The sequence below is a fragment of the Stenella coeruleoalba genome, assembly GCF_951394435.1.
Source record: "Stenella coeruleoalba genome assembly, chromosome: 13".
Taxonomy (NCBI): domain Eukaryota; kingdom Metazoa; phylum Chordata; class Mammalia; order Artiodactyla; family Delphinidae; genus Stenella; species Stenella coeruleoalba.
This window is the reverse complement of record NC_137159.1, coordinates 83,007,822-83,034,886: the sequence shown is the minus strand read 5'-3', so window position 1 is coordinate 83,034,886 and position 27,065 is coordinate 83,007,822. Positions and strand designations below refer to the sequence as shown.

The 27,065-nt window shown below is 42.2% G+C and overlaps 1 protein-coding gene across 1 annotated transcript in view; it reads left to right on the top strand.

Moving 5' to 3' along the window:
* GRHL1 (grainyhead like transcription factor 1) overlaps window positions 1–27,065 on the top strand; it is a 44,734-nt gene that overhangs the window by 2,921 nt on the left and 14,748 nt on the right. Inside the window, exons 2-8 of the mRNA XM_079941218.1 lie at window positions 361–547; window positions 3,058–3,128; window positions 4,997–5,387; window positions 6,433–6,509; window positions 7,957–8,113; window positions 8,299–8,410; window positions 9,383–9,477. Coding sequence (XP_079797344.1) covers window positions 361–547; window positions 3,058–3,128; window positions 4,997–5,387; window positions 6,433–6,509; window positions 7,957–8,113; window positions 8,299–8,410; window positions 9,383–9,477 — 1,090 coding nt within the window. The remainder of the gene's footprint in view (window positions 1–360; window positions 548–3,057; window positions 3,129–4,996; window positions 5,388–6,432; window positions 6,510–7,956; window positions 8,114–8,298; window positions 8,411–9,382; window positions 9,478–27,065) is intronic.

The following is a 27,065-nucleotide window of genomic DNA, read 5'->3' as shown; positions in this document are numbered from 1 at the left end:
TGTTTGCATAGCCTGACATTTTCTTGGAGTGGGTTTTTGACTTTTGGTTTTGGGGTTATTTTGTGCCAGGTAGTGTGTCCTGGGTTCCATGTGCAGGTTAACTGCAGGTTCCCTGTGCTGCCTAAATACCTTATAGCTTACTGGGTGACCCACTGGGCTGCATTTAAGCGGGTTGTCTTCTGATCTTGTCTTAATTTAACTTTACTAGGGTCATTGATGAAACAATGGACTATTTTATTGGAACATCAAGGAATTGGTTGTTTGCCTTTTAAAGAATTAGCTTATGATGACCTGCAGTAGAAAAAGATGTGAGATAGAGATATATATATTTTTTTTCTTCTTAAAAAAATTTCTCCTAAGCAAACGGCCAGTGTTGGTTCTTCAGAATGAAGCACTTTATCCACAGCGTCGTTCCTACACTAGTGAGGATGAAGCCTGGAAATCTTTCCTGGAAAACCCTCTCACTGCAGCAACCAAAGCGATGATGAGCATCAATGGAGATGAAGACAGTGCAGCTGCGCTGGGCTTGCTCTATGACTACTACAAGGTGCGTTTGCCTGCTCTTTAAAAACCCTAACAACAGCCCAAGGCACACTTGATTCAACAGCGTATAAAACAGTAATTTGCTGGTAGAATGTAATGCAGGTTGCTTCTGTAGTGACTATAAATAGTTTAATGAGTACTTTGACTTACTGTGGTTCAAAGCTGAAAATCTACAATCGTAGAATCAACGGGTCATTTTTAAAATGTGTAAAGTAGCCAGCTGTTCTGGCTCTATCTGAAAGGTGAAGCTCCCATAAAAGATGTTACCTGTGCCTTAATGAGATTGATCATTTTTCCAGAGGTAGTTCTTAGTGCCATCAAGAGTGGACGTTGGTTCATTTACCTGTGCTCTAACCTTTATTCCTATGTAGTCAGAGTGGTTTCCTTTTCCCTAAATGATCTTACAGAGCATTTGATTTGATTGATTTGATTGTGGGATTCATGAAAAAAACAAAACCCGTATTTTCTAGCCTTGGACTTTCTGGTTCTAAGGTCAGGATATATTTTGTTGCCTGTTCCTAGAGATTTGGATTAGTCTTAATTAAACACAGCCTGTTCTCCGCCTGGAGTTTTACATGGTGTTCCTATCTGGAGATGACACCCCTGATCTGTACCGTCATCATTATCCTAATAATACTAGCTACCACTTACTGATTACCTGTATTGTGCTAGCCATGTTACCAGAATGAATGTGATTTCTGATCCCTCCAGCAACCCTGGAAAATATGTGCTATTATCCCTGTTTTGCAGATGATAAAAATAAGATTCTCAGGTCACACAACTAGTATGTGTTGCAGCCAGGGTTTCAGGTTGCGCCCAAGCGCCCGCCTCAGTGTGCCTCGCTGCCCTGTGGGGGGCAGGCTCTGCTTGCTGGCTTTACTTTGGCGTTCTTCTCTCTGACCCATAGCCCGTATATATATAAACTGTAAGATACAGCCCAGGAATGGCAATATATTACAGCTTATTTTTACCATCTCTTTGTTTTTGAAACGTTCAAACCTATAGAAAACTCAGAATAACAAGATAATTAACTCCCAGATACTCTCACCCAGATTCACCAGTTGCGTGCCCTCTGTTACATTCTGACACTGTATTCTTCTCTGAATACAAGAAATGCAGAGGGTAAAAAGCAAAGAAGATAGTTTGATTATCAAAATGGGGGGGGCGACCTAAACAAAAGATTTAATTGTTTTCTGGTATGAGGCCATGTGTCCAGCTTGTGTTTGAGGTCCGAGGTAAGTTTTTTTCCCTTAAATATGAATGGAAACTTGCACAGTAACCGAGGATGCTAGAAGAAACCCTTGCCTGGGACGTGTGCCACAAATAGAACTTATATTATCTGTTCTTCTTATGGCTTGTTTTATTGACTCAGTGTAAAGCCGTAAATTTCTATGTATTAAGTATGAAGTTTGAAGTTACATATTTTTAATTGAAACTTTTGAGAATGGGAGAAACCCAACAAGTTTAGTGCCAGAAAGACCTATGTAATAACACTAATTGCAGTGGTTGTATGTGTGTGTATTTTAAATAAAGGGTCATCCTAAAAGTATTTTACATCTTAGGAGATAAATCCTCATGTCTGTCCATTAAGGGTGGCAATCTTAGTAGTACTGCATGTCAGCCTTCTTGCAATAGCTGTAGGGTTATTTATTTTCCTTTTTAAATAAACTGACTTATTTGTTTCAATTGTTTGGGTGTAACCATCAGTCATTTTTATATAGTAACTTTGGTAAAGCTTTAAAAGCGTGTTGTTAATACGTAAAACAATAATTTATTTTGTCTTTAAGGGTAGAATAAGAATGTAGGGATAGAATTTCTACGTTCACATTGAAAACCAGTTTCAAACATCTTAGTGGTTTTGGAGTACATGTTGGGAATAAGTCTCAGCTGGGTTGATGTCTGCAGTACACCCAGTAATGTTTGCCTGCTGTCACCTCCTATGCAAAGGGGAGCAGAATCAAAAAAGGAATCGACCCAACAGAGTTTGATTTGTCCTTTGGGTAACAGACAGTGTGAATCCCAACGTATCTAAAGAAATTTATCATTTGGAGCCAACATTTGGATCTTGGAGTGAACCGTTAATATGGCTGATCATTTTGGTTTTGCGTTTGATCTGAAAGGAAGGGTAGCAGAGAAGAGCAGGGAGAATGTTGAAAGAGCGCAGTTGTGTTTTCAGTAGCTTCTTCTCTATTACATTATGTAGATAAATGGGTAGAACCAGACCAGAGGTATTTCTTTTAACAGATAAAACCCAAACTCAATGACAAAGTAAATGTTGGATATTCTGAATTTATTTGGCAACTAAATAAAAGTTGGTTTTTACATATCAACCCGGTGACCAGATTGTAAACTCCTTGAGGGCAGATACTGTCTTATTCGTCGCGTGTCCTCAGAGCCTGGGGTTAGGTAGGCAGTCAGTAGGCATGTGAATGGTTGAGCTTACTGAAAAGTAAGGACTGTGTCTCTACTTCATGAGTAAGAACTAAATTGTTGTCGTGTGTGTTAATATCTAAGGTTCCACGAGAGAGAAGGTCATCAACAGCAAAGCCAGATGTTGAGCACCCAGAGCCAGATCATAGCAAAAGGTAATGTTTAATACAGAGCATAAAACAGTACACTTGAAAATGCCAGGTTTCTGTGAAAATAAAGCAAAAGTTTGTTTAAATGAACAGGCGCTGGTGGAAGAGATGGGTAAGTTGGCCTCTTAATATCTGAATTCAGATTTCATTACTGATTTGTCTCTCACTAATAATTACGATTCTATTGCTGAGAAGTCACCCGTTTCTTTAGGTGTAGTTGCCTTTTCTAGAAAACAAAAGCAATAACTTTCTCCGCACCCAAAGGGATGTTTTTAGTAACCACGTGAGTGCACTGTTTGCTTATTTGTCTTTTAGGTTCTCTTAAGAAGGATGTGTCTTAAGGCAATGGTGGGGGTCCATTAAAAAAAATAAGTATCAATGATCTTGAATAACTGCCTAATTGAGTAAAATTTAATAAAGTATGTTTAGCTGTATTCCAAACTCCTGTTGAGGTTATTTTTGAAATCTTTTAGGTTAAAACTTTCAGAAATTCAAATTAAACCTTGACTTTATAGCCATGAAGAAAAAAAGTTAAATGTGCCTTTTAAATTGCCCTGTGTTCTATTAGTAATAAAAGAATAAAACATTTTTGAAGAAAGAATGATCACTCAGAATCCCACTGTGCTCACAGTTTAGTTGTTTGCCGTTTGGGCGTGCAGGCGCATTTTATGGGGCTGTGATTATATTCACAGATAGGATTTTCTTCTACTCAGTATATTTCATAAATATTTTCCATATTGCTGTTTTAATCTTCATAATTTGGAAAAGGGCTTATGGCTTTTATTTTTTAATTTTTGTTATAGGCACTTTCAAACATAACAAAAGTAGAGAAATAGTATAAGCCAGTAGCTACTCAGCTTCAACTGTTATCAACTTACTTCCTCCTTTTTGATCTACTCTTCCCTCTTCTCCAACTTTCTAATTAATTAATTTTTAAATTTTATTTTTGCTAGAATATTTTAAGGCAGACCCTAGCTATCCTTAACATTAAGGCTGTATCTGATTTTTGCTATTACAAAGCCTTAATGAACAGCTTTCTAAATAGCTTTTTCCTTTTTCTCTAAAGAAATTTCTTTAAGACAGTCTTGGGAGTGAACTTATGGTTTAAGGTTTGAATATTTTATTGATCTTGAAACGTGCAAAGTTGCCGAATAGCTTTTTTCCCTTAAAGGTATCAGCCTATATGGTTTGAGGGGGCTTTGAAAATGTATCAATTTTACTCTAAACTAAAAATCATCTTATATTGCCCAGGATATTTATTAAGCCAAAAGTAATTTGTGCAAATATAGGGAAAGCAAGTGAGTCTAAGTACTGGGAGAAGTGGTGGTTGAGGACCAAGTACCTCACACTTCCTGAGCCCGTGTGCCAGGCATCATTATACGCATATTCTCGTTTCATCCTCATCACCACCTTGTGAGGATAGGTACCATCATTATCCCCATTTTATAGATGAGCACGTAGTTACTGAAGGATTTTGAATCTACATTGTCTGACCGTAGAGTCTGTACTTTAACCACCAGCCTGTACTGCTCCAGTTAATCACGTTTGTAGCTTCAGGCTTCTAGTAAAATATGATCATTTTATAGGATTATTGGAAATAAAATATAGTAGAGGAACGCTCTGAGTTCTCAGCATTTCAAATGAAATTTTACTCGATACTTCTGGATTTTACTTGCCCTGTAACTATAAAGCATTTTTTTCCCTTTCTCTGGTAACGGGTTGTTGTGCCATCTCCTATTTATTTTGTTTCTACCAAGTATAGTATTATTATTGCACGGGACCCAATAGCCCAATGCCATTAGGAAGATTAAAATTGTCAAGGAACTGTATCAGCATTGAGTTTGAAAACACAATTTTCTTTTCTTTTCTTAAAGAAATAGCATATCAAACGTGACTGAGCAGCCCCTCATTTCTGCTGGAGAAAACAGAGTGCAAGTGCTGAAAAATGTGCCATTTAACATTGTCCTTCCCCATGGCAACCAGCTGGGCATCGACAAGAGGGGCCATCTGACAGCTCCTGACACCACGGTCACTGTCTCCATAGCAGCGATGCCTACCCACTCCATCAAGACGGAGACCCAGCACCACGGCTTTGCTGTGGGGATCCCCCCAGCAGTGTATCATCCTGAGCCCACAGAGCGTGTGGTGGTTTTCGACCGGAACCTGAATGCTGACCAGTTCAGCTCTGGTGCTCAACCCCCAAATGCTCAAAGGCGTACTCCAGACTCTACCTTCTCAGAGACCTTCAAGGAAGGCGTTCAGGAGGTACAGGAAATGAAAGCATCTTCCTAAGACGCTGTGTGTTTGTATAAGTATTGGGTTCCACCTCTTCCTTGTTATGTAAGCTTGAAACTCAGCCTGAATTCAGTGGATTGGGAACAAAAGAGTTGTTTTTCTTTTTTTCTTAAAGAGAAAAGGTCCATGGGTATAATTTGTAAACTAAACCTATAAAACCAGAAATTATTATCAAGGGCACATGGCTAATCTTACAAGCAGCTGAGTTAACAATTATGATTTCAGCAAAGTGATTTGCTGGAGAATGAGGAGAGCTGCATACTTAATCTTCCGTGGACAGCAGACATAGGCACACAGTCTGTTTTCGGCTTTTGTCCTAGACCAAAACAAGCTCCCCGCAACTGGTCTTAATATAAAATGATTTATCATATATTTGCTTAGTGTTTCTTGCTTGGTACATTGTCGGGGAGGCGGGTAGAGCTTGATGACAAGTGCATTGTGTGACATTTACCAATTAATTCCAATTACTTCTGAGGGCTCTGTGGTGATGAACATGTCACTCGGGTAAAAGTTAGGGACTGAGGACGTTTGGAACTGTATTTAATGACTTATGGGGGAAAGGAGCATCCGTCTCCACTTACAGAGTTAGTAGAATAGTAACCTTTCCTGGGAGAGTGCACCGATCCATCCAGCCGTGGTGCCGACTTGATACCGTATCTTAACTTGGTGCAGCGATAGAGCTAACTCCTAAAAGTCGTGAGATTTTGGTTGCACATTCCAGAGTTTGGACAGAATTGGGATGTGTGGGAAAGATGGGAAGAGAGAAGAAGGAAGCGCTTTGTGGGAGCACTTATGTAAATTGTCTTAATTTAATCAAGGGATGTATAAATGGATATTTTTTTCTTTTTAATTTTCTTTTAAAATTTTTTGTAGCATCAAAATTTTTGTTTCAGACAAACTTTGGAAGAGTGGTGGGTTGCTGTAAGCCACATGCTCTGATGCTGTACCAGACGTTGGTCTTTAGTGAGCCTGATAACCAGTTACATCGTTGTGGCTTATCACGTTGATATTTCAGGTTTTCTTCCCCTCGGATCTCAGTCTGCGGATGCCTGGCATGAATTCAGAGGACTATGTTTTTGACAGTGTTTCTGGGTAATAGTTGTCTTTTAATTTGATTTGTAACTTTCAGCTTGTACGACTTACTTCCTTTTTGTTAATTTGATCTTGGAAAATCAGAGGTGGCTTTCGCAGCTTTCAACTTTACTTCCTTGCAGTCAGTGTGGTGACGTCCTTGCTGGAGGACGTTTGCTTTAGTGCATTCAGTTTTGCACTCTGAACTGTGTTTCATGTTTCCCTAATTCTTGGTGTTGGTGCTTTTTCTTTCCTTCGGTTTCTTTATGTGATGGTAGTAGTAGTGGTAGTAGAATGGAATCTCAGAGAAGAGGTGAAGGGATTAAATTAGATCTGAGGTCCCTTCTGTTTGCAAAAGTGTATAATTCTGTGAGAATTTAGGAATAACATCAGGTGGATAAAGGCTTTTATATTTTTATTAGTCTCACTAATGATAAAATAAATGGAGTCAACTGTTTACTGGGCTGACAACCTCTTTTATAGGTCACAAAATTGCATCTCACTCTGGAAATGTCAATATTTTCCAAGTTATATATAAACATCTTTAGTTTTTTTAGGAGTGTAATTTCGTTTTATGCATTTTTATGTGTGCTGTATTTTTAAATAAAAGTTTTATTTAAAAGTCTAGGATTTTATGGGAATTGAGACTGCCTTATAGACCTGCCTCAAGGTACAGGAGTCACAAACTCAAATGCCTTCAGGATCTAGGATAGGGGTCAACAAACTTTTTCTGTAAACGATCAGATAGTAAATATTTTAGGCTTTGTGGGCCATACAGCCTCTGTCGAAACTGCCCAGCTTTGCCCAGCTCTGTCGCTGAAGCACAGAAGCAGCCGTAATGTGTAAACAAAGGGCGTGGCTACATTCCAATAAAACTTTATGTATAAAAATAGGAGTAATTTGCCAACCCCTGGCCCAACAAGGTTATTAAAAAACTTCAGGGGAATATAGACGTGGTGCTATAAGATAAAAGAAAATGTAGACAACCGTGGAGCGCCATCTGAGTACATTTAAATTATAAGCAAAAACAACAAAAAAGTGCTGGCAGGCCAAATCACATTTAGTCAGAGGCCTCCCGGCCTCCTGTTTGCAACCTTTGCTGGGTAAATACCAGGTTGGTAGCATGTCTTGTGAGAGTTCCTTCCGGAGTGCTTTTCACTCATTCATATCATTAATATCCTTTGCCTCCAAACTTCTAATTTGTTAACATCACTTCACAGATTTTCTAGTAGGCATTTAGTAGTCCCACATCTGAGAGATTTGAGAATTTCTGGGTTGCTTAAGATTATATTTACTCTGGAAAAAGCAGCAACTGCTATCTATTTATAGCATGACATGGTCAGTTGGATGTTTCTAGTCATCTGCTCTCTGCATACATCCACACTAAAGCATGTCAAGTTTGAGCTCAGGCATTTAAGAAGCTTCCAAGAGAGTGAATTAGAGATCTGTGAGTTTTTTTGTTTTCTAGGAACAACTTTGAATATACCCTAGAAGCCTCAAAATCGCTCCGACAGAAGCCGGGAGATAGCACCATGACGTACCTGAACAAAGGCCAGTTCTATCCTGTCACCTTGAGGGAAGTGAGCAGCAACGAGGGCATCCACCACCCCATCAGCAAAGTCCGAGTAAGTCCTGCTGTCAGTTCTCGTCTCTGGGAAAGCTGGTCAGAGCTTACTAGTTCCAGGTCTGAGGCAGATCTAAATTAAGATCTGAAATTGCAGCTTTAATTCACCGCAAAATCGAGAACTAAGTTTTCCAAAAGATACTCACGCCTTCGTGTCTTTACGTCGTGACGCATTCTCTTTCACAGAGTGTGATCATGGTGGTTTTTGCCGAGGACAAAAGCAGGGAAGATCAGTTAAGGCACTGGAAATACTGGCACTCGCGGCAGCACACGGCTAAACAAAGATGCATTGACATAGGTAAGTAGCTCCGGAGCCTGCTTTTATTCCCAGAGGTGCAAGCATCCAGTTTTCTAAATCCAGTTATTTTTGGCAGTGATCAGCTTCCTGCCGAATGCATTTGAATTTTTATGCCAGCTACTGATCTGTTCCAAACATTGTCCTTGGCCTCCTGGAATCGGTGCTCTTAACATTACTTCCTTCATGAGGACACATGCCCCATGTGGTGGCTTTCCATGTGACACTGGGGCCAGGAGCTGTAGCGCCAGCTCGTGTAAGAGTGTCCTGCTTTTCAGTCTACAAATTGTTTGAGGGGTAGTGTCTTCTTTAAGAGATTCTGATTATTTGGAGATGGTAATAGGTGGAGGGAAAAAAAATCACCAAGTTAAAGAAGATACTGCTGCTGTGCAGCAACACACACAGTCTTCCCTAGTTACATGTTGAACTGCATCGAAAGTCTCTTCTGTCTGTAAATAGACCCAGAGATTCATCACTTGGAGTAAGAGCAGCAGACCTGTGCAAATCCATATTTAGTCAGGTAACTTTGTGAAAACCCGTGTTCTTGCCATGTATATAATTTTCATGTAAGACCATTGTCTGTATCGCAAGATGGCTCTTAATCTTTGTGTTACTTCTTTTCTTTGCCTGTGGTAATATTCATGTTCTCTTTCAGAAGAATGAAAAGAACTGAGTTCCAGTCTTGATTCTCTGGACTTAGTTTTGTGGCCTTGGGACAGTTATTTAAACTTTTTAGACCTAAGTGTCCTAATTTTGATAAAATGGGATAAATTTAAAAATGTCTAAGCTTGCCTCCATTACAAAAATTGTGATTCTTTTTCTTCCTTTTTTGAGCTTCTTTCAACCCAACAAAATGTTAATTTAAAGTATCCAGCAGTGATAATATTAAAAGCTGAATCTTACATTGAACTGCTGTAACCTCATGTTGGAAACTAGAAACCACGACTTTCTTTTTCTTTCTCGTCCCTCATACAGCTGACTACAAAGAAAGCTTCAACACCATAAGTAACATTGAGGAGATTGCTTATAATGCCATTTCTTTCACTTGGGACATTAATGATGAAGCAAAGGTAGGTAACGAAGTCCAGGGACTCCTGTGTTAACCAGCTCTTTGAGGAGTGGGAGGAGCTTAGTGATTGGACAACCGATTTTTTTTTTGTTTTTTTCAGTTTTACTTGTTTTCCCTCCTTTGCTAAGGAGGAGGGAGAACAAGCGAGGCTAGGAAGGCAGGTCACGGCCATGGTCATGAGGGGCTTGAAGCAGGACAGGACGAAACAGGCCCCCTGCTCAGCCTGTCCGTGTGTCCTGTTCCTCAGCCAGCTGGTTCTCACTTTCTGTCTTTTCACTGGTTCACATTTTCTGGACATATGGCACTTTCCCAGATGTACAGAACCGTCCCTCTCCCCTGTCTGTTCTCTTCTCCCGCAGCAGGGCCAGCAGCCACTGTCTGGCCTCGAGTCTGACTCCTCACTCTGGGCTCCATTTCCTCCTTTGCAGAGTGGAATCAGTTCCTGACTCTTCCCTCCTCCGGGTGTGTAGTAAGGGTGATTGGAACAGGGCCTGTGAAGCTGGTGGCGTTTCTTCAGAAAGGTCCTCGAGTACAGGTTGTCATTAGTGCTCCGTCTTGTGTCGCTACCCTGGGAACACAACTTGCTTACGGTTCTTCTCTCTTGGGCTTTGACAAGTGAAGAGTTGCCTCCAATTCAGATGGTCATTTGGATAATTGTATTTGGAAGTTTTAGTACCTTTTAAGAAAAATTAAGCAGATTTTTCAGTCATGCTGCCCTTCCTACAGCCTTCTTCCCTTTTAGTAGAACCCATCTCTTCACTAAATTATTAGCACTCTGGTATTTTTTTTTTTGCCTTAGTTTAAAATTTGGAGCTCAGGCAACACAATAGAAACACATTAATTTCGGGCAGTTGCTCAGGTCAGACTGATCTTTACTGTTGGTTGCAGTCGTAGGAACACTTTTGTATATCAAGGACCAGGTACAAAGTTACCATCACCTTCCTGTCCTTTCTCAACCTTTCTTCTATTTTCTCTTTTATTTATTCAACAAGAATTTTAGCAATTATGGAATAAGACACTGAGTTAGGTGCTAAGTATTGTAGAATTTAATTTTTTCCCACCTAGCCTTGCTATTAAAAATCATATGACTGGATTCTTGAGACCCGTGTTAACTTTGTATTATAATTACTTTCCTTTCGTACTATGGTTGTGGTGTCTAAGGCAAAAGTGTGTCTTAAGAGTGCAGGATGTAGTAAGTGGGGTCTGCCAGTCTGTTAGGAAGCTTAAGTTGCTGTAATTGCCTTAAAGTTATCCTACTGACCACCTCCATCCTATGCAAACGTCTTCAGGCTGCTTAGTCCAGAGTTTGGTGCTTGATTAAAGAGTGAAGTCAGTACAGAGAAGCTAGTAGAAGGAAAAGTAAACATTTCGTTTTATACAAATGTTGTTAGAGTTATTCTGAAATTAAATATCATAATAGGACTCAACGTGCAAGCAGCCTGTAAGAAGAGTTGGCCGTGTGCCCCCCGGGTGCTTCTGTTCTTAAATCAAGCTAGGGAAATTTGTCCTATTTGCCATTAGGGGCTGATGGAGAAATTGTGGAGGAGCTGATCAAGCGCATCGAAGTCCTGAGTTCATTTTTCTGACTTATCTGTGACCTTGGACTGGTCCCTTGATTCACTGGCTTAGTTTTCCCCCTCTTTTCCGCCTAGGAGAATAAAAAGGCCACAGTGGTCAACTCTCTTCTTTGCTGGGGTGTCGTCAGGACTAATAAGCACTTGTCAGGGTACATGGAGATCTTGGCGGAAAGGCCCTGCGTGTGGGCAGGGTGCTTTGTTTGATGTGTCACTCTTCAGGGTGGGAGTAATGAAAGTCCAGATGATGGGTGGGGATAATGGCTGGTTTTACTTTGAAGGCCTTCAGCTTGTTTGTATTAAGAAGTATTGTCGGAGGCATGTCCTAAGTAGCCTTAATAGCATTGTTAATTGATGCAGGGAAATTCAGTTTCATTCTCCTTTCCAGACCCCCAGCACTGACTTGATTTTTTAAGCCTTTGCCAGCCCCAGATGGGGCTCGTGTCATTTCTTAATGAGGCTGCTGCCTTTTGAAGCTGATATCAGGCATCAGCTTCAAGTGTGTGTTGAAATTAAGTCTGTAGATATTTTGCTTTCCCTGCAAGTTGATGTTTTCTGTTTTCACACTGAAAGTACTTGATGCCCCAGGGCAACTAGAGTGAATAGATATACATGCAGCATCCTGTATAGATTTTTTTCACTTCTTATTTTGAAAGCAACCCACTTTCTTGTTCTCATTTAGGACACATTTGTTGATTCTTAATTCCAGTTCATTCTCCCCCACAAACATAGGGTTTCTTGGAGACATGTGGCATTCCCTTCTTCCCCCACTTTTTAAAGATATCTAATATACCCTTTTGGCCAAGCCAGGAGGAGTAAAACCAGAATTCCAGCCCAGGGTCAACATGAGAATCTTCTCTGTAGCTTCTGCTGCTCTTTGGAGGTGATTGTTTTTAGGACGCGTCAGGTTGAATCTTGAACACCTTGGCTTAGGTTCTAGGTTGGGAAAAGCACTGTCCAAGCTACACTCATCCTGTCCCTGTACACACTCCATCACCAGCATAATCATATACTTGCTGTTACCATGGAAACTTGAAGACGTTATGAAACTTGTTTAAAAAAAAGTTATTAGACTTCAAAGCAGCAGGGGAGAAGGAAGTTGCTTTGAAAAGCAGAAATATCTGAGAAGCAATCCCCCCTGGTGGCCCTGATCTCTCTACTGTATATACCTATTTCATTCATTTTTCTGTACTCCACACAAAATTAGATTTGTTTGGGTGGTCGGGCATCTTTTTAAGAGTCAGGAATATCTACACAAATTATAGTTTATCTGACATTCACATTTCATTGAGAAATAACTTAATCAGATTTCTTCCCTCCTGATATATGGCTGAGATCAGCTGCTTGAGGTAATTTTGGCAGGGAGAAGAAGTGGTTCCCTTTGAAACATTAAAATAAGGTGCTCTGGTGAGATGCTGAAGTTTACAGTTTGTAAGGTAGGAGGGCACTGGCCACTTTGGGAAGAGAGGATTAGGAAATTGTTGGGCATGAGGAGACATCAGGAAGGTGGGAGGAAGATAGACACAGACTTAGACTATAGAAAGATTTCATCCAAAGCCAGCTGTGCACCTTGCCCCCAGTTGCAGGACTTCATAACTTTACCCAACAAATATCCAAGTGCCTGCTGTGTCCATGGTACTGTGCTCCATCCCGGCAGAAACGCTGGTATTGTAGTTCAGATGTATTGTGTGTCAAATAGGCATTTGTGGCCTGAGATCCTAAATATAACATCATGTTTCTAAGGAAAAGAAACTTTACAAATGAACTTTGGAGCCGCAAATAATTCAGAAGTTGGGGTTATCTGTTCTGCACCAGTTTCAGCATTTCCACAACCAAGTGAGTAACTCTAGATAGGCTGCACATCGTGGACTAGGGTATAATTTTTTGCTTGGATTGTAAATCTAAGAGTTTACAAGAGCTTTGAGATTTGGATAGTGATATGAAGCCTGAAGATCTAAAATAAACAGAGGAAAAAGAAGTTAGGGAGAGAGAATTAACTTCTTTGAATGTCGGTTTTATGCCAGGCACTGTGCTGAGGTGCCTTCTCTGTGTTCGCACTTAACGGGTCAGTGCTGCCTGCTCAGTGCCCGTGAGAAAGTGCTTAGTCCTCCCGGTGGGAAGGTGTTTGCTGCTCGGTCATCCAAATGAGATCACCTGAGGAGGTAAGAATCTACACCTTGTAACGGACAGAAGGTGTTCCTGACGGGGGAGTATTTAAAAGTGTCAGCATTCATATTAATAGAGCAGCATTATGGATTCACTAATATAAATTCCCGTGGTAAGTAGACCACTTTTGCTACAGGGAAACAGTTTATGTTGATTGTTGGATGAGTGATGTTTCCCTACAAAGGAGAGGAAATTATAAACCAAAAAACCTCTGTATGGAATCAAGTGAACATTGAGTCAGCCAGCTCTGAGGGATCCCTGGCCTCCAGGGGAGCATTCACAGGAAGGGATATCTCTTGGTGGTATAGGACATGGTTATACTTAACTAGACAGTATGGGAAATGGGAAAACAGGTGCAGTTGAAAGCAGAGCTCAAGATCGCTTTGATCGTCTGTGTGTGGCTATGATCTCCATGAGTATGAAGCAGACCTTTTAAAGATGTAATGAAACCCCAGGGATACAAAATATCTGACATGTTTTTCCCAGAGGTGACTTCTGATCCTTACTGGAAGGTGGATTGGGGTGCAGCTACCATTCATACATTTCGTTTTTGAAATAGTAGCAGAAAAGAGCTTGCCGTCAGACACGCACTAGAGCTCCACCTGGAGTGAGCAGTGTCAGACAAGGAATAGGTGTGGAGTCTGAGTTTCTTTATACTGGATTTTGCACCCGTGGCTTAAAACAACCCGAAGACTCGTGAGTTGTCCCGCCATGCCGTGCTGGAAGCCGGTGCTTCCCGATGTCTTCATCAGACCCACAGAAGGAGGCACTCCGGGATCAGGTGTGATGAGCCTTCTCGCGGGCAGAGGGAACTGCACCTTGTCCTTGTGGCAGGATCGTATCTCTGGCGGGACAGAGCCCATCTCAACAGGCTGTTCATGTCTTCATGGTTCACTTCCTTCACATGTTTCACCTTCAGGGTGGTGCCTTGGCCTGCAGAGAAAGGATAGGACAAAATCAGAGCATCCCCTTCCCCAGAGGGAGAAAACCCTCAGTGAGAGAGCACTTTGTGCTTTTACTTTTAATTATGAATCTGTCAGCTCTAAGGAGGAACTCCAAGGCATTCTGCAGGATTGTCCTTTGGAACCAAATGTTTTCTGTCATGGAGAGGCTCGTGTTACAAAAGAAAGAGGATTAGAGTAGAATGCAGAGCCTGTCTGGAGCACTGAGAGGCTTGAGCACAGGGGGCCTGGGTCCGGCTGGAGCCCTGGTATCTTTCCCTTTTGTCTCCTGTCTCAGCAAAAGTGTATGGGGTTCCTGCCGAGGATTATTGAGGCTCCCGGAGTTCATTCTGTCAGAGGGGTGGAACCATGTTGGTAACTTGAACTTAAGACTTTTGTGTGTGTGTGTGTGGTACGCGGGCCTCTCACTGTTGTGGCCTCTCCCGTTGCGGAGCACAGGCTCCGGACGCACAGGCTCAGCGGCCATGGCTCATGGGCCCAGCCTCTCCGCGGCATGTGGGATCTTCCCGGACCGGGGCACGAACCCGCGTCCCCTGCATCGGCAGGCGGACTCTCAACCACTGCGCCACCAGGGAAGCCCGAACTTAAGACATTTTGTGTGTGCTGTGGGATGCAGATTTATGAGTTTAGTAACAGTTTGTTGTATTGTCTAAGCGTAATATTTGGAATCCATCGTGAGAGTAATTTTTAATTTGTTTGGACTGAGCGTATCGCTCGCATTTATAGGGATTCCATTCTGGTGAAGCAGCCGTCAAGTGCTCCAGTAAAATAAGGTGTTGCCAGTTTGGTTGCATTAAGCAGGGACAGGTTTGGTTTGTTTCTCAACTTTACATTTCCAGTGTGAACGGGAGGGAGGAGGGAGAGGTGAGTCAAACATCTTGCAATTGCAATTAAATATAGGCAGGAGATTTAAAACAAAAGTGTATCCTCCCTGACCTAACTAGAAAAGGAAGCCAGGAAGCACTGTTACTTTTAAAACAAAGATAAAGGACTTCCCTGGTGGCCCAGTAGGTAAGACTCTGAGCTCCCAATGCAGGGGGCCCGGGTTTGATCCCTCCGCAGGGAACTAGATCCCGCATGTGTGCCGCAACTAAGAGTCCGCATGTCACAACTAAAAAGTCTGCATGCCACAACTAAGAAGTCCGCATGCTGCAAATAAGAAGTTCGCATGCCGCAACTAAGAAGTTCGCATGCCGCAACTAAAAAGTCTGCATGCCGCAACTAAAAGGTCCACATGCCGCAAGACCCAGAGCAGCCAAAATAAATAAATAAACAAACAAACAAAGGTAAGAGACTTTCAGAGTCCAGACAGATGCAGGCTAGACTCTCCGTGTGTCCTGCCCTTGGACCCTAGAGAAACTCAAGGTAGCCGAGGAGGCTTCTTAGCTGACGTTCTTTCTACTCCAGGGGTGTCCTTCCATGCAGTTGGAAAATACATATTTATTAAAGTAAAAAATAAAACTTTTGGTGCCAGAAAGATAGTCACATTCCTTTATGGGGAATGAATAGTCTTTAGAGTTGTGGTTTGATCAGTATTGGAAGTGACAAGAAATTTTTCTTGATTGGAAATGTGTGGAGAATGCTTTTCATTAGCTGATAACAGAATAAACTCTTTACTTGGCAATTGGAAAGCTGACTTTGAAGAACCTGTTCTGGGTCTGATTATGAGGGAGGTCTCTCTTTTAAAGCGAGGGTTGTTGGGCTTTGGCTGCAAAGGGTTTCACGTGTTACCCTAGTGTCTGGGCAAGAGGTCCATCCTGAATCCGGTGGACCTTCAGAACCTGCAGGTAACAAAAGCACACGTTTATCGCTGCACACACCTGAGGGTGAGGGCCAAGTCACGATGTTTCTGGTTGGACAAGGGGGACATGTGGCAGCTGAAGAAAGCCTCGGTTTAGTAGTGAAACTTGCGTCTTGTGAAACGGATTTGAGGCACCGTGTCTGGTCAGCCACTAGAAAAGTGCTGTCACTTGAACTTTTTTATCAGTCTTTTTTTTGGTGGGGGAGAGTTCAGGTTTTTCCCCATCCTCCACCCTGCCCATGTCATGAAACAATGAGCTCCTCTCTAGAGCTTTTTCTTTTTGACACTTTGTCACATTAACCCTCCTGTTCCTGGTCCTTCCTGGAAATTCCATCTCCAGTGGTTTTCTAAATCTGTCATTTCAACCAGTTTTGCTACTTGTAAGCTAAACCAGAGGGCTTTGACCCTGCCCAGACATTTTTAGTCATAACTGAATTTACCTGGAATAGAGGTTTCAGGGCAATGCAGGGTCTGGGAGTTCAGGGGGTTTTTATATGGCAGATCTTCTTCATCCGAGACTCCAAATCTGGTAGTAAATATAAGTGAACTCTACGTTAATTACTCAGGGACTTTTTCTTTAGCTTTTTAAAGTTCACAGTATCTAATTAGAGACTTTGATTGGAAGTCAGCTTCCTGCCAAGTCTTCCCTTATGACCTGTCTGCTCCCCTGCCCTACTCTGTGCCTAGAGATGCTGGAATGTGGCCGGTGTTTGCCTTGTGTCACACCTGCATCCAGATTTTCGTATTTCAAACAAACGTTCTACTTATTTGGGACAACACGTGCCCGATCACGGTATCTGGCAAGTGTCCTTAAGTTCACCAGGCCCTGCTTGTAGGATATGACAGAGGGAAGATGGGCCGCAGGTGCCTCCAGAATGTTTCTCCCTCTCTCTTTTTCTCTCTTTGGGACTCTTCCCTGGCCCTCTGCAATCTTTGCAGGAACTAAGGCTGCGTGTGGGCGGCGTGGGAAGGCAACACTGTGGCAACAGTAAGGGTGATGACTGCATCCTTGTTTTGTCTTTGGGGAAACGCCCCATGCCACGTCCATGTGAGAAGATTGCAAGTTAGTGCTTTGCTCTTCCCACACCCCTTTCCTCGCTGCCCCAGCCTTCCAGTTCTTTTCTCTTGATGGTTGGTTGACGGTCTGTGGAAGAACACAGATACTAGTTGCACGTTTGAAGGCTTTTCGTTCGTGCTGATGTTATTCCGTAGTGGGATTTTTTTACTCACCTCACGTCATGAGAATAGTGGGGAAGCGTGACTTTCCTAGGATTAGCTGGTGAATCAGCAGTGGAACTGGATCCTGCTTCTGAGTTTATGACTCAGTCTCTGATACCTTCTGGGGCTTAATTAATTAATTAGACCTGCACATCGGGAGAAAGTAGGGGAGCAACAAGGCTCATACAGAACTAAGATAATCAGGCTTTGTTTGGTTTGGGGTTTTTTTGGTTGGGGGGGAGGGAATGTTGATTAAGATTGTGTCTGCTGGGGCTTCCCTGGTGGCGCAGAGGTTGAGAGTCCGCCTGCCGATGCAGGGGACATGGGTTCGTACCCTGGTCCGGGAAGACCCCACATGCCGTGGAGCGGCTGGGCCCGTGAGCCATGGCCGCTGAGCCTGTGCGTCCGGAGCCTGTGGTCCGCAACAGGAGAGGCCACAACAGTGAGAGGCCCGCATACCGCAAAAAAAACAAAAAAGAAAAACAACAACAAAAAAGATTGTGTCTGCTGTATAATGCTCAATAAGTGTTCCTGTCTGATGAGACTTTAGAATTGGATCTTGATTTCTTCCTTTAAACTGTTTCCCACTCCATTGGTTTCAGCCGGCATAACTTCATATACGCATATTGGGAAAATAGTGATTGTATTCTAATTAGCACTGTTGGATTTGGTGAGAATAAACTATGTTATTGACCTCATTATAATTTCATTTATCAGAAGGTTTCTAAGAAAAGCTACTGAGAAATATTTTAGAGTGATCTTTTTGACTGATATGGAAGAGAGTTAAATTAAAACTTGTTCTAGGGCTTCTGCTTTCAACTTAGTAGATCAGTTACATCCCAGGAATGAGGTTAGGAATGTGATCTCTTTATTTGACTAAGTTGAATTTTAATACTAGAAATGGGTTAGAGCGATAAAGACTCCCAGAGGCAGCGGGGACGGTGCCCGTGACGGCTGTCACTGTCTGACGGGGCGAGCCATCTTTAAGTCCCTTGCGCGTTAGGAAGTCACAGAGGGACTTGGCGTAGACTCCCCACGTGATCTGGGGTATAGGACCTTGACCTCATGCCTCCTGAGCAAAAAGGGACCTTCTGCTCACAGCCATTTGGGGGTCAGTTTTTCCCCTACTTCACTGAACAGTTTTTCCGTTAGGTTCTTCTTCAAGCTTTCTGTGCTTCACTGTGTCATTGTGGTTTCAAGAGCACAGATTTGGAGCAGGAAGCATGGGTCCTGGTTTTGTCTTTGTCATCTGTGTACCGTGTGTCTGTATCTTCAGAGCCTGAACCTCAGCCATAGTTGGACACTGTCTTTCTTGAATTGAAAGGTGTTGAGTAGCCGGATTCTGAACCATGTGATGCTCGTGTTAAAGGTAAATGTTTCCAGGGAACACAACAGGGATAAGTGCATTCTTGGGACATAACACATTTTTCAGTTATCAGCTTTGTGAAGTGTCTTCCATAGTTAAATCAGCCCATTTTCCTTTTTTCTTTTCTTCCTTCTATTAGATCTTTTCTCTTTTCTTGCGTATATTTACCAAGCAATTAGAACTCACTTGAACTATCTGAATGTGCACCATAATACACGGTGCACACGTGTAATTTTGACACAGGGTAATCAGGCATGCTCTCAGCTCTGTAGGCTGACACTTTTCCAAAAGTCTGTTGTATATAATCTGACTTAAAAGAGCAAAACACCATTCTCCCTTGAAAATTTTTTTCAGTCATTATTGATCAATTTAACTCATTTCTAACGTCCTTCCAGGAAATTCTCTGCAGGCTAGTTATCAATTGCTCCTGTGTGAAAGGACCGGCTAGAAGTCATGCTGCAGAGAGTTGACTTTCTCAGCTGTACGTTCATTCATTCAGCAAATTATTCACTGTGCTTCTTTTTGCAGGCAATAAGGGAGGGAATAAAAGACGATGCAAGCAGAAAGCCTGTCCTCAAAAGAGGTGACACTCTCTGTGTGATGATACAGGTCTTAAGTGAGGTTTTAAAATGCTCTTTAGATTTCCAGGGCAAAGGGGTGCTTTCAGCTGAGGGAGTCAAAGGCTTTATGGAAGAGATGGCACTGGGCACCATGCTTTGAGAGACTGCAGCCGCAGAATATTTTTGCAAAGGCTGTTTGGTGGGACCTTTTTTCTTCCTTATTTTTCCCCCACAGAGTAGCTGTTGTGAATTTAAGTGGAAACGAGGCACCTGGAACACCTGACTCAGTCTGCAGAGGTGCTGTGACACATTGAGGCCCAGACATTGCAGTGCAGGAAGCAACATTGGGGTTTGTCTGCGGCAACACTCTAATCTTGGAGGAAAGTTGTAGATGTTACCACACCTGTCAATATGACACAAAGCTACAATGAAGGGATAACATGCTTAGTTATCAAATACAGACTGTTAGGTACCTGTAGTTTCTGTAATGGAAAGATGGTCACTGCAGGTAATGTTTTAAAGTATAAATGTGAATAGATGCTGTAGAAAATTACCTCATGGCTCCCTATGTGAATTTATCTCTGCCCTAGAACTTACCTGTCTGTCTCTATATATACATCAGTGAGCCTCTAAATTCCATAACCTTTTCCAAATTGGGGGGGTATATAGAGTCCATTTAATTATTCATTCAACAAATATTTATTTAATGTCCAGTATGTATAAAGAGCTGCTTGTTATCCTCAGTTCTACCAAGATGACCTAGGTGTTCACATCTGCTTGGAGGAAGGATGTGATCATAAATAACCTGTGAACTTGGGCAGCAAGTTACCTAACCTCTAAACTTCATCTGTGAAATGGGGTCAGAGTAGAACCAATTTCATAGGTTGTTTTGAGGGCCAAAGAGTCAGTACACTGCAAGAGTACAGTAAATGGAACTCAGAGATCATAGCAGCATGTAGTTTTATTTGGCTGGAGTTTATGAATTTGGGGTCCTTCATTCAGTGAACACGTATTTCTTATTGGCCAGGCACTGCAAGGATGCCTTGGGAATGTAAAGGTGAGTGGGACGTGGCCCAGTTCTCAGGAAATTCAAAATTTAGTGGAGAAGATTGCCATTCTAGTACTTACAGTGATAAAAGTAAACAGAGGAATAGAACTTACCTTGGAATAGGAAGATCAGAGAAGGTTTCTCAAGGGTGACACTTGAGTGGGTCCTAAAGGATAAGAACTAACTGAGCATTCAGAGCCCAGAACGAGCCTATAAACTGGATGTGTGTGAGTACAGAGCTCAGATCGGGGCTGGACATCCAAGGCAAGTGGGCGACCAGATCCTGAAGGCCCTGTGGTGCACCTAGTGAGGACCTTGGACGTCTCCCTGTAAATGATTCGTCTCAAACCCTTGGGACTGTGGACCAAGTATATTGGGGTTGGAATTTCTTTGCATTTTCAATTCAGTGATTAGACTTTTAAAATCACAAGTATATTCTGGTGCCAGTTGCTGCCAGGAGGCTTCAGTGCTAGTGTTTGTGCTTAGGTGTTAGGTTTGAGATAGATAAAGTCCAGGTGAATCCTTAGGATGCTGTGTGATCAAACATTATGTAGCTGTTTGAATAGAGTCGTATTTCTCAGACTAGGACTGGATATGTTTTTAGGGGTTGAGGAACTTTTTTTCCTCTTTTAAAAAGGATACGTGTATTATTCACATTTGAGAAGTGCTGCTCTAGGTGGTGGAAAATATGGCTGGAAAGGCGGATTGCATCACATACGGCATTTGACTGCTGAGGAATTTAGTCTATTACATAGGCAGTGGTGAGCGACTGAAAATTGTTGAGTAAGAATGAGTGATTAAGATTCTGTGGTGATACTGGTGTTTGGTGATTGCCTAATGTCAGGGAAGCAGCCTCTCTTTTTTCATTTCTTTTCCTGATCTGTAGCCATTTTACTGTTTAAAGGGCGCTCTCCTAGAGGCCAGAAGAAAGAAGGGTTAATTTATGTAAATTTATATTAGCTCTTTTTGTTTTGTCGAGTCTTTTCATTTGTTTTTTTTTTGAGGGGGAGCACTGTTGTGTGTATTTAAAGTTTTGTGAGGATTTGAAGCTTGTTAAATTAAGATTTGGAGTTAATAGCTGGATTTCTATATACCTATGGTTTTTCTATCTCTCATTACCAGCTTTTAATTCAGTACCATTTAGTAGTAATAGGCATTAGGAGAATACAAAAAATATACTAAACACTGGAAGAAATTTTTAAAATGGGTCACATAATTCCTGCCATCAAGGGGCTTAGAGCACTTATAATCACAGTGTGACAGAGTGACCAAGTGTTCAGTAGAGGTGACGGGGGTGTGGATACCAGGCCCTTGGCCTGAAATAGAAGCTCACAGTAGGGCCACAGGGTGCTGGGGGCAAGGCTACTTACTACAATGTGATAGATAGTAAAACAGGGTTGTAATTCTTTTGGGATAGTTAGAGAACGCATCTCAGAGAAGTTATATCAGCTGTTACTAGGTCTTTATTTATAAGAGAGATGTCAGTAGAGAATGGAATAAAATTTACTTTAAATTGAGGGGCAGAGAAAATAAAGATCCCCAAAGTGTGTGTAAAAATTCCTGTAAAGCAGGTGTGAAGCTAGAATGGGAGTTTGGAGCTGGGTTTTGGAGGGCCTTAAGAATTTGGGTCCCTTCCTTCAGACTCTGGAGAAGCACTGCAGGTTGCTTATGACTTAGTTGTCCCGGTCACTGAGGTGACATTATGTGGCTGAACGCCTGTGGCCTCTCCCTCGTATGAGCATTATGCTTTGTTACTCTATTGTAGTGTAAACATCAGAGCCCTTAAAAAGAAAACTTTATCCCTTAAAAAAACTTAATTAAAAAGAAAACTTTATCCAAACTGTCATAAGAGTGGTTCATATAATGTTCTTAGTGAATCTAAAGGTTCACATTTTGAAATTTTTTATTCCACTCATTGAGAAAACCATATTGTGGAAGTCAAAGGAAATGATTTTCACCATTTTAGAAGCAATGTTATAATAATGTGTAAAATTCCACCTAAATCTCTCAGTGGGGAAAAAAATTAAAACTATATTATTTGGCTGTCAGGTTCTTGTACAGGAATAATAATATAGAATGAGTATTACTGTTGTGGTAACTTTTTGAAAAGGAACCGCCTTTTTATTTATGAAAATTATCCTAGTGTATTTAAGTTAGTCAGTTTCATCATTTAGCTTCTGACTCACCTGCTTATAATTTTTGTAACTTCTTCCTGATGAATTCCAAGTGCATTGTTAATGCTTTCTTGCTGTGAATTAGGTGGGTGAAAAATTATTTCTAGAATATCTCCCCACAAATGAAACTCACTTGTCAAAGCTCATACATCTGACTACTCCCTTTAGACTAGAGACTCCATACGTTTTCTGGAATTGTGCCCTGGTTTGTGGTATTGATGGTAAAGCCCCCAAAGAACAGGCGACTTGGGGGTTTATAAAATTTGTTCTCAGTTGCTTTCACTCTACGACTGGGAAATGAACTGCTGATGGTGACCTGTGTTTTGAGCAGACTAGTTCCCTGTGTCTTTCTTCTCCTTTTCTTTCCATTTGAGGAGTAACAGTGGACACAGCAGCTGGCTGGTGAACAGTATTGTGCGGCTGCCATAATGCTTCCTGGAAAAATCATCATAAATTAGTTCAAGATCTGATTTCTTGTTGGTTCTGTGCTTATAAACATTTGGAATGAAAAAAATCTATACAAGTTACTCCTTTGATAATGTAAATCTTTATTCTGTTGTTTTTTTCTCATTTTCAAACTGAGGTTTGAAAACAAGATTAAATCTTTTGAAAAATTCTAAGTGCATGAAAACAAAATTAAATTTTTTGAGAAGTTCTAAGTGCGTGAATTCTTGGCCAAGAATGAGGAACTGTCTTAGAAAAATGGGCTGGACGTTGAAAGAGGAATCTTGCCGAGCATCTTTCCACCTGTTGAGCAGGGTTTTTTGTGGTTAGTTTTTTTTTCTCTCTAGTGATTTTAGGTGGGAACACTAGTTGCTCATCTTTTGAGATTTGTTCCAATTATTTGAATAAAATCAAACTTTTTCTCCAAATAAGTGGCAAGGAAGTATGAAAACAGAGAAAAGGTCATTACTTGGGTTCTTAAAGATCTTTATTTATGTCATTCTAGAGAAGGAAGGTTGTGTATCTTTCAGCCTACTCTCAGACTTCAGAAATAAGGCGTTTTAAGTGTGTATGTGTGTGTGGCTGTGTGTGTGGATGCACACACACGTGTGTTGTATAGAAGAGGAGTTGGATGTGTAATAATCCATCTTCCTTTTCACCTCTTTCCCACCTTCTGTAGGTGATATTGGAGTTTTTCTGTAATCTCACTATAGAAAATATTTCTCTGCACAATGAGTATGGTCTGAACATTTGTTTTATCCAGAGTTGGGTGACTTGGCCTGTTGTCCAAGGCCAAGTCAAGGCCACGTCACCCAAGGTAGAACCCAGTCCAGGTGTTAACACGGTGAGGAGCAGAAGACATCCGCCGTGTTGCTGCCCCAGGACCCAGAGCACAGCTCTGCCTCGTGTCCTACACTTGCTCTCTCCCTCTTTTGGGTGCTGCTGATTAAAGATTGTCACCTTCCTAAATAAAGATTCACAGACACTGACTGAGCTTCTCCAGCAGAACTTAGTGTAGTCCGTCCACGAGCGTGGGCTGCATTGATCAAGAGTGTGGGTGTGTGGGTGAAGGTCACACTAATGGGAAGTCCATAGCGGGTATCTTCTCAGGAGGTCACCTGCGGGGAGAGTGGAAATACTGAACTACAAAAAGTGGGGGTAGTGCTTCCTCGCTGTTTTTACCACATTGTGATGTCGTAAGGATCAGTTACTATCCCGGCAGCTTAGAGAATGGTGTAGCTCGGGGGGTCAGCAAACTACAGCTCTCAGGCCCTGGCCAGCCCGGGGCCTGTTTATGTGAATAATGATTTTTCAAGATACCGCCACCCACATCTGTTCATGTATCATCTGTGGCGGCTTTCGCACCGTTACTGTGGAGTTGGGTGGTTGCATGTGGCCCACAAAGGCGAAAACTCCCATCAGGCCCTTTTGCAGAAAAAGGTGACCCACTGCTGATGTAGATAAATACGAGAAAGTGCTTTAGGTGTCCGCATTGAACTTCTTCTTGGTCGTGTTTGTTCACTGCTCCCTCGGCATCTTCCTCCTCTTGCTAAAAACCTGTGTGCTGAGCGTGTGCTGTGTACCAGGCCCCAGGAACAGGAATGGCTGCTTGAACGTTGTATCTGTCCTCTGCGGGCACGACGCCACCGGCCAGTCTCATACCCGAACGCACAGTTCATCCACACACGTCAACCCCCATGAAAACCAAACGTCCCGTGAGGGTTAAACATAAGAAGTGAAGTCTGACAGGCTTTTAATAGGTTTTTTCCTGGTCTCTGTCTTCTAAAGTAGGAGTTCTTGAGAATTTACACGACCTTATTGAATAGCAAAGTTGAGCAGATGCTTTCATCTTTATCTTTCCTTTGATTAAATGAATATTATTCTTATTTGATAGGGCTGTACCTCTGTAAAAAAAATTTTTTTAATTAAAAACAACCTGATGGGATACATATAAATACATGTAAGCACATCGGAACTCTTTCAAGAAAGGAAACCATATATTGGGACTCGTTTTAATAACCTCAGAGTTTTGGAGCCAAAGGAGATCTTTGATCGCTCAAAGTGTGTAAGTACATAGAAGATTAATTACTTGACGGCAGTGGTTTCTATCCTGGCCGATCACGAGAATTACCCAGGGAGGACCTAAGACAGTTCTCGAGCCCGAAACCCACCCCAGGCGTGGGAGCAGGAACTGTAGACGTGGCCTCACCGTCACCGTCTCCGGTACAGGCTGACAGCCCGGGGATTCCAGGTGAGTCAGGGTGTGAAGCACTCGAGCTCCCAGGCAGGATTATGCTCCGGCCACATTTCGAGAACCACTGCTTTGTAAGATTCTTAATTTTATACAGGTAGCTAGTATGATAACTTTAAGTGGCAACTTCACATGGTACTCTTAAAAGAACACGATTTGTAAAAAGTTGATTGATCAACGTATTACACAAAATTATTGTCACTAGAAATACAGAGTAGGGATATAGGATTCATCATCTTTCAGTGTAAGTATGCTGGGACTGCAGTTAAAAGTCATCTAGAGATCGTCGTCTAATCCAACCCTGTGTTTGACAGTGGGGGACCCTTGCCCACATCACAGCACAGTTAGTGACAGAGCTGGGACCAAAACTTAGGCGTTTTCCTTCTCAGACCAAAGCCTTTCCTGCTGATCACATTACCTCTTGCTAGAACATATATCAGGCATCTTGCACCCTTGCCAGCCTTTGGTGTCCCCCTCAGGGCCAGCTGTCCCTGTGACCGTCCGGCTTGTTCTTGTGCCGCCCCCATTTTTCTCCTGCAGGGCTTCAGCCCACCGTTGCTGTACCTCGTGTCCCTGGCCTAGATACCGCACAGCCCGTTCACTGTTCACTGGTATGTTTGTGTGTTTAGCTAGAGAAGGTGGTACTTTTTTAATGCTGAGTTAGGGACGCCGTACCCGTTCTCTGACACATTTAGAACACCGCCAGGTTTAGAAAGAGTTGATATGAAAATAGGAGAAGCATGTCCATAAGAAAGCAATTGTAAGTGATCATGAATAACAGTGAGAGTAATGCCTTTCTGAAGGCTCCGTGTTTATACTGATCCTGGGATCTGGCTCCTGCTTATTTTTCTGCTTTGAATAGAAACTTGACACTGGGAAGCAAGGGCAGGTTAGGTTTTAGGTTGGATTACCATGAAATCCTCTTGTAAAGGGAATACCACTTTGGGTCAGAGACTTCCTGGAATTGTTGAGGGTAAAGTGTAACTTTCCCAGGCACCTGTTTTTGAGTTAGGAATCGAGCCGGGTGGCCTGGAATGATGGAGAAAATTTCAGATTTTCCATTTAGTTGTAAAATGAAAAATGTGGTGGTTTGGTTACTTTATGTGCTCAGTTGTTTGCGTGAACTATTGTCTTTCTGTCGCCTTTCTGTTTGTCCTTCTTTCATCTATTCCATAGACTATCTTTTTAACTTTGATTTATGGATTATATATGAAACGGTTTTTAAAAAACGTATAGGAAAAGATATAAAGTCAAAGCACGAAGTTTCTGTAGTGGATTTGAAATTCATGTGTGCCACTTTTGCCTACATATCTAGATTTATGTATTTAAAAAATTAGAGCAATTTGCTTATTTGCTGAAAATTACTTAAATTAAAAGAAAAAATCATAGGTAAGATAAGGCAGTCCTAGATCAGGAACCGTGTCAAGTGGAGAAATGGACCCAACCTGCTGAGTATTTACGATCTAGTCAGGGACATAAAACATACACATATAAAAATGGCAAACCATTCCAGGTAGTAAAGAAAAGCCAAGTGATTTGTCTATAGGATAAAAAGTTGGTTTGGGAAACAGAGGCAGCCAGGAGTGAAGGGGGAAAGTCTTTTATATGAATCCCAGCCCTTTGCTTTCTACCCTGGGGACAGTTTAAAAAGTCTCTCCAGGCCTCACCTGTAAACAGAGGATAACAGGCCCTCCAGGCTGTGCTGACGACACCAGGTCACGTGTGTAAGGTGCATGCCCAGCACGACAGCTCAGTGCTGTCGGCTCCGTGTCACAGTGCGGGCTGAATGCAGACAGTCTGGGAGCAGGGCCTTGAGTCGGACCTTTAGATGGAGAGCAGCAGAGAGGAGCTGTGGAGGGGACTGGACCGGGACAGGAGGGGACAGGAGCAGGAAGAGGGACAAGGACAGAGGGGAAGCAGGGCCACGCTGCCAGCGCGTCCTCGGCTTGAGAGGGCGGACGGGGCTGAGCGGGGGTGGCGGGGGGGCGAGTGAGGGATTTGGACAAGTTCTCAGTCTTTTTAGGA